At 44.1% G+C, this 7,505-nt stretch overlaps 1 protein-coding gene across 4 annotated transcripts in view; it reads left to right on the top strand.

Annotated features, from left to right (window-relative positions):
* The first annotated feature begins 4,715 nt into the window (after positions 1 to 4,715).
* LRRC72 (leucine rich repeat containing 72) overlaps positions 4,716 to 7,505 on the top strand; it is a 30,368-nt gene continuing 27,578 nt past the window's right edge. Inside the window, exons 1-2 of one of the 4 annotated variants that reach the window (XM_006278783.4) lie at positions 5,023 to 5,125; positions 7,062 to 7,135. In XM_006278783.4, the coding sequence (XP_006278845.2) occupies positions 5,102 to 5,125; positions 7,062 to 7,135 (98 nt within the window). In that variant the 5' untranslated portion in view covers positions 5,023 to 5,101. Of the gene's footprint in view, positions 5,126 to 7,060; positions 7,147 to 7,505 lie in introns of those variants that run through there. The other 3 variants (XM_019497809.2, XM_019497808.2, XM_019497811.2) reach the window with 3 other exon arrangements.

Genomic DNA, 7,505 nt, shown 5'->3' with positions numbered 1-7,505 from the left:
AATTTAGCCTAGGATCAGGATACATGACATACTAGAAGCTTCGCATTTACCCGGCACTATAAGAGTGAATGAAAGCATGTGACTGAATTTGGAAAATAAAATAATGATACTTGGCAACAAAAGAAACACAACCATTGTAGAAGCGCTGGATCAAATTCATTCTGGTAATGCTCCACTGACTGCACGGTGACAAGAGACTATTAAATCAATCACAATATTTAATTTATAATGTACCTTCATCCATCTCTTCTGCAGCATACACACTAATATATCTTCTAAGAACTTCTAACATTCCAAAAGTCTGAGTTATTTCAAAAAGCTCCCAAAACTACATGAGACTGTGAGAGGATGGTAACCTTTAGGCCTATATCAGGTAGACATTATTAATAAAAATGCTTAATTATGCTAATACCTCAGGAAAATATGTTTGGGATCATCAGATTTTCACTGAGAAAGCAAACAAAAATGTATGCAAGTATCATGCTGATAAATGCAATTGTGTTAGCACACAATCTCTAAGGGATCATTAAAAAGGACACAAAACAAAGTAATATTTAAGTCATTTTTATAGATACGATAAAAATTACAGTAGATCCTATTTAGACAAGATTTTTGGGGGAACTTCCTGAAAATATATTTACATAAGACTTGCCATTTACTGGGTCAGACCATCGGTACATCTTGCCCAGTATCCCATGTCTTACAGTGGCAGAGACTGAATGCTGAAAGGGAAAGTGAACAGGGTATGACCAGGGTTTTTTCACTATTCCTTTCTCACTTGTAGCTTCCAGCATTTAAAGTCTAGGAAGTTCTTAATTCAGAGCCTGTTTCCCTAATGCCTGTCATTACATTGTATAAAAGCTCCCCTTCAAACTTCAGTTTTTGATATCTATTAAACCACCCAAATTCCTCAAAATAAACCTTGAAAATTCAAATTAATAAATACTAAAAAACAGAAGCCATAATCATATTGTTTCTAAGAAGTGACTGAGTTAGCAGAAAACATGGTGTTTTACTGACTTAAAATAACTAAAATACTGGACAGCATGTTTTTGAATGTCCTTCATAGTTATTGAGCAAATAATTCCCTTTTGCCCATGGTTACATTTCAAGGACCACATTATGCCATCAATTTTTCAGTAGGGCTCCCCACTGAAATCAATGGTGAGATCTACTGAAAAAAATTGACTTTGCAATATGGCCCTTAATTAGCAATTGTCTGATTAATGTTAGCTAGACTACTTTGTGTGGAATGAAAGCTAGCAAGATAATAACTGACACAGAGATTCTAGTGATTAATTCAAATAGATAAACAGCATAAACCAAAAAAATCTTTCATTAATATAGTATTTAGGGAATATAATTAAGCTCGTGTAGAAGTATAACACACTGGCTTTTTATTGATATAATTGCTTCCTATCCTGTCTTGCTCAGAAATAATAGTAAAATCACTAAATTTTACATTATATTCAAGCCCTACAGAACATGCATCTTCATTAATACTTATTAGTATGCAGGAGTGTATGTTGTAGCTGTGCTGGTCTAAGGACAGAGGCAGACAAAGTTCTTTGGGTAAATCTGATATCTTGTATCAGTCCATTAGTATGCACTGCACATTACAGTTAGAACAATGGGAGATAATATAAACGGAAAATTCCAATAAATTCCAATTTAGTGCAGTGTGGATTAATGCAGAAGAATAGACTGTCCACATACTAACACATATTTTAAGTTTGCTCATATGATAGAAAATAGGGATAAGTACCTGGAGGTATGGAGCGTCACTATTCTGCCTATTTGAATTTACAGTTTTATTTAGACTTTTAAGGCTTAAGGGTCAAAATATAATGCGATTGGCTCTTTCCAAAGTATTCCTAGATAATAGAAATACTTTGAGAAGACCGGTTTGTATGATATTTTGGTCTCATACTAAAAAAAAAAGTTTTCAAATACAAATCCTTAAATTAGGGGTACAGGTTTTAGCTGTGTTGGTCTAAGAACATAGGCAGGCAAGGTTCTTTGAATAAATCCAAAATCTGTTTATTAGACCAACTAAAATAGTTGGAAAAATCTTCTTTGCTAAGGAAGCCTGACAAAGGGTGTTTGTACCCAGAAACTTGCAAAGAAGAAATTTTCCAATCCTTAAATCAGTGATTCTCAACTTCACTAAATCAGAGGCACCCCTTCTTGGACTTCAGGCATCCCTCCATAACTTTTGTAAATTGAATGGAACCAAATTAAAAAAAATAACTTATTTATTACAATGCTTACCTCCTTGCAGAAGGACTGGGTGGTAGGGGAGGGGGAGAGTTCAGGTAGGGAAAAGCCTGAGCCTGTACTTACCTACTTGTCTACTTATCTCTACACACTTCATGGCACTCTTCAAAGGGTACCCCAGTATCCTGGCTGAAAGTCACTCCCTTCATTTGGCTTTATTTGGAATTCCCACAAAATTCATATATGGCCCTAACCCAGTTTACTTAAGGAACCATACTTATCTTTCCTATTTTACTCAAAAACAAAAGAGTGCTGATATTCCTGGTGCTGCTAGACAAGAACTAATAGGCATTCAATAGAAATATATTAATAATATCTCTTCTGAGAACACTGGAAAGCTTCTAATACATTGTGAGTACTGGATGATTAAACAAGTAAAATGACAGACTGATGGGAAAAACAGAACTAGAGGACCCTGTGATTTACTCAAGTCTTTTTACCTGCAGACCAGAATATAGTGGCAAAGCAATTAAGGTATCTTACTGCTGTTTCAGAGGTGTGAGTTTGTGTCCTGCTTCAGATTCCTACCAAGGATGGGCTTCGCTTATGCACCTATAAAAGGATAGTTGGTCATTTGGGCTAGAGTCAAAAGTGGCTGGACGTGATGTTTGTCTTTCATGCTGTTGGGTACAGCAATTGGCATACCTAACCATGCTAGCTATATGTGCTGCTAGTGAAAGAAGGACCCTTACGCAGGGTGACCATATATCCTGGTTTGGCCAGGGTAGGCCCAGATTCCATAGGCCAAATGTGAGATGGATTCAACAGTTGAAGAAAAGGCATTAATCACAAAGGAATAGGACTAGCAAGTGCACTTGTTTGGGGAATACGTTTAGTTGTGATCAGTCTAAAATGCTTGTTCATGGTTCAGTTTGTTTCAAAGACATGTATATATAGATTAATTTCAAGGCCAAGTTCCACTGACTTTTAGTGGAAGTTATAGACAAGTAAGGCAATCCTTTATAGATAAGCATCTCTGCATTACAACCAGGCTCATCAATCCTGCTGCTGAATATGACATTTTTACTATTAAAAAAGTGAAAACATGGGTTCTGTTATTTGAAGGGCCATCTTCCCTTACAAAATTCCAAAATGGTAGCTTTGTCATTTTGATTAAAAATCGCTATACTGTGAAGATAAACAGATTAACTATATTTCCATGCACAAATTCCTTTCGAAACAAGTTTCCTCCATTTCAACCCAAAACCCTAAGGATATTTTACCTTCTAAAATCAGCGATTGAAGGTATTTCTGCTGTCGCTTATCATAGAAAATGAGGGTCGGAAGGGACCTCAGGAGCTCATCTAGTACAACCCCCTGCTCAAAGCGGGACCAGTCCCAGCTAGATCATCCCAGCCAAGTCTTTGTCTACCTGGGTCTTAAAAATCTCTAAGGATGGAGTTGACACCAGCTCCCTTGGTAGCCTGTTCCAGTGCTTTACTATTAGGATGACCATAAGGAAATCTAGGAAAACCAGGACATCTGGAACACTGCCCCTTGCCCCAAGTCAGCAGCGCTGTGGCAGGCAGTGGCAGAGGTTAGCAGGCAAGGGAGCGGGCACAGCTGGGCAGGGAGGTAGAGCTGCCTGGCACACGATGCTGCACTGCCTCCCTGCTGGACTACCCCGTGCCCCGGACTGGTTTTTTGATTTTCCCCAACGGGCCAGGACTGGCCTTCAAAACCTAGGTCTGTCCCAGTCAAACTGAGACGTATGGTCACCCTATTTACTACCCTCCTAGTGAGAGAGTTTTTTTCCTAATATCTCAGCTATGCTTCCCTTGCTGCAACCGGAGACCGTTGCTCCTTGTTCTGTCATCTGCCACCAGAACAGCCCAGCTCCATCCTCTTTGTAACCGCCCTTCAGGTAGCTGAAGGCTGCTATTGAATTCTCTTGTCCAGACTAAATAAACCCAGTTCCCTCAGCCATTCCTCATAAGCAGGGATTCTGGTTTTCTCCGATTTTAAAAATATCCCCGATTTTCGGGTAAAAAAAATAACCCCAAATCCATGTTCATCCACGATTACAATTAGACATCACTATATATAATTAGTGGTGTTTCAGTTAAATCACAGAAAAACGTGGATTTGCGGTTACTTTTTTTTAACCAAAAATTGGGGGTTATTTTTTAAGCGGAGCAAACCAGGATCCCGGCTCATAAGCCATGTGCCCCAGCCCCCTCCCCATTTCTCTGCTGTTAGGTAATCTGGGGGTCCGTGTCTGCGGTTTCCACTCGTTTAAAGCTAGTGAGGTGGCAGAGAAGCACCCGCCTCGCTTCTCCGTGGAAATGAAATCCAGGGGACAGCGCGGCGGTCGCTCATCCCTTCCCCATGCTTGACCCAGCCGAGGCCGGCACGGATGACATGTCGGGAGAGCCGCGGCCGCGCGCTGTCCTGCACGGCCCACGCTCTTCCCGCGCTGCCGGCCCCGCGCCCGGCGCGCCCCTCGGCCTTGTCACCAAATGGACACACGAGCGGATCCGCTGTCCCGTGGGCCTCGTTAAGCCGCTGGTGCCGGCGTGATGCTGTTCTCCCGCTTGCTCCCCCCCACAGACGTGGTCCGGCAGCCCGCGGGCGAGGCTTATCGGGCCTGGTTGAAAACTTATACTGAAGCGAAGGGGCAGCGCCGGCCCGAGGGCGGCTGTCAGCGGGCCGGGCCCTCCCAGCCCTCTTCTAGGGACCCCGCGACCCCGGCGGGAGGGAGAGGCCCGTGCCCGCAGGGCCGAGGGGGGCGCCCCCGGCTCCGTCACAGACCCGCGGCGGGGCCCAGCCCGGCCCGGCCCAGACGGCGGGAGCCCACCCGGTCGCTTAGGAACAGGACGCGGAGATGGCGGCGGGCGCCGGGCAGCGGGTGAGCCGGGGAGGCCGCAACTCTGCGCCGCGCCGCGCCTGGCCGGGCCGGGATACACGTCTCCTCCGCCCCGCGGCGCCTCCGGGGGTTTGCTCCGGTCTTTTTGTAACCTGAGGAAAGCGGGACCGGGGGCAGATCCGCCGCCCGACCCCCAGCCCTGCGGGCGGGTCACAGCCAGGCCATGTCCCCGCGGGGCCGCGACGCGCCTTCCCGCCGCCCGGCCAGGCTGGGGCAGGGCTGCCGGGCGGGCGCCAGAGCAAGGCAGCAGAGGGAGGGGGGTTTGCTTGGCACGTTTTGTGCCTCGGGTCGGACAGTGGGGAAGGGGCTGGGCCCCTCGCGGGCACACCGGCACCGCACAAGGGGAGGCTGTGGGGGTTTTGGCACTCCCAAAAACGGTGCCACCCCCGCTCCCTCCTGCGAGGCTGCAGCTGGCCAGGGCCCTGCATCCCTCCTCACGCAGGGCTGCCTTTCACCGTGCAGCGGGACCAGGGCCAGGTGGCCTGGCCATCCACTCGCTCTGTGTGACGGGGTCAGGCACTGCACATCTGGCCTGCCAGCCAAGAAAGGCTGAGCACTGCTGCGCTACACCATCTGCTCCCTCTTTTCAATATCGCCACAGGGAGACGTCCACCTTTCTAGACTAGGATATATTTAATCCTAATAACTCCATGAAAGCTTGTGATACATTCATACATAATATGACACAGAGAGAGAGCACTTGAGTTCAAATCATCAGATGCTGTGGAAGGACAGCATGAAGCAGGGTACGGAGTGGAGGGAGAGGTTCGAATACAACAGGTAGGAAAGCAGAAGGGAGACCAGCGGGGAGCGCTGTGAGGGGCACAAGCAAAGAACAAACCTCTCTCAGCCTATCTCTAGTCGCTCTACAAACAGCAAAGTTCTCCAGCTCCAGAGTGGGATTTTGGCAATACACCAAAGCCCTTGTGTCTCCCCAGAATGATCCCAATATCTCTCATTCCTCCTCTCTAAAACCAGAATTTAAGTTTCTGAGCAATCTCAGACTACACAACATCTGGGGGATGCTGTAGATGTGCCACTATATAGTGGTCACCATGCAATATTCTCCTGCTTTCTGGAAAGCATTTAATAGTTGAGAGCTATAATAATGCTTAGTGATTATGAAAATAATTGTATTGACAAAGCGTACTGAACAATCGGGCGATGAACAATCAGGCATACTAAACTGACAACAGGCGATGCCTTTTACTGGACCAACTGCATGGTTGGCATAGTATTAGACAAGCTTTTGAATGCAGGGCAGAGAAGAATGCCCTGCATTCAAAAGCTTGTCTAAAACTATCCCAACCATTCAGTTGGTCCAATAAAAGATATCACCCACAAAAATCTTTGCCTCATGCATATTTCCTGGACCACCAGGGCTATAACATCACTTCAGCACTACCATAAGTAACAGCACAGTTTTTTCAAGTTACATTTTGGGATTTAAGTAGGTTTTTATTTTGAATCATGTTCAGCTGCTTAGGCTCTAATTCTGACTTCATCTTTGTATATCAGTGGAACTGCTGATGCATAAACTGTATGCATGTATTTGTATAATAGGCATTTAACCTTCAAGATTTGCTAATCTGCTGCAGGCTTGTTGGTCATGAACAAGAGTTAGCATGATTTTAGTATCTCAAAGCACCCAATAACATCAATACACACCATGTGTGACGTGTTTTTTCTCTGGAATTTGTAACAATGTGTATATCTAAAGAAAAGGAATACTATGCAGATGACAAAAAACTGGAATAAATATACTATGGTAATTAGATATGAAAAATGACACAATTTTATCAACTGAGGATAGAAACTTCTAATGTCATCTCTCTCTGTGTCTACTTTAGACCTCATTGCTGTTGCTTGCAAGATGTTGCACTATGTTTATGCTGACAAATCTATTGTATGTTATCAGGCAATAGAAAAACAGCTAAAGATCTGTGGTTATAAGAGGGATGCAGATGTCTCAGTATTGTATCTTGCTGGACAGTAAGTACAATGTACGATGCTAATACTTTAATATTTACTAACACCTGGTGGTATGGTGTGTGATAAGTTTTTGTATTATTGCGCCCATCAGATATTCTGCAAAAGTCATTGGTATACAAAGCACATAATGAACGTAATAATGATGTGCATGGACTAGACTTAAGAAAAGAAATAGTGAAGATGGGCTTGACATACAGAGAAGGCAGGTTAAATTCACACCTTTATAGACTTAACTAAATCAGAGATGCATAGAGCAAGCTTTTGTAAGTAGCAGCTTACATAGACTAATCATATTGAAAGCTAATTACCTCACTCATCGGTTTAAATTAGCTAGCCAGCAATGGCTGGGATTCAGAGGCATAAAGATATC

Source organism: Alligator mississippiensis, chromosome 5, assembly GCF_030867095.1.
Source record: "Alligator mississippiensis isolate rAllMis1 chromosome 5, rAllMis1, whole genome shotgun sequence".
Lineage (NCBI taxonomy): Eukaryota > Metazoa > Chordata > Crocodylia > Alligatoridae > Alligator > Alligator mississippiensis.
This window is presented reverse-complemented; position numbering and strand designations above follow the sequence as displayed.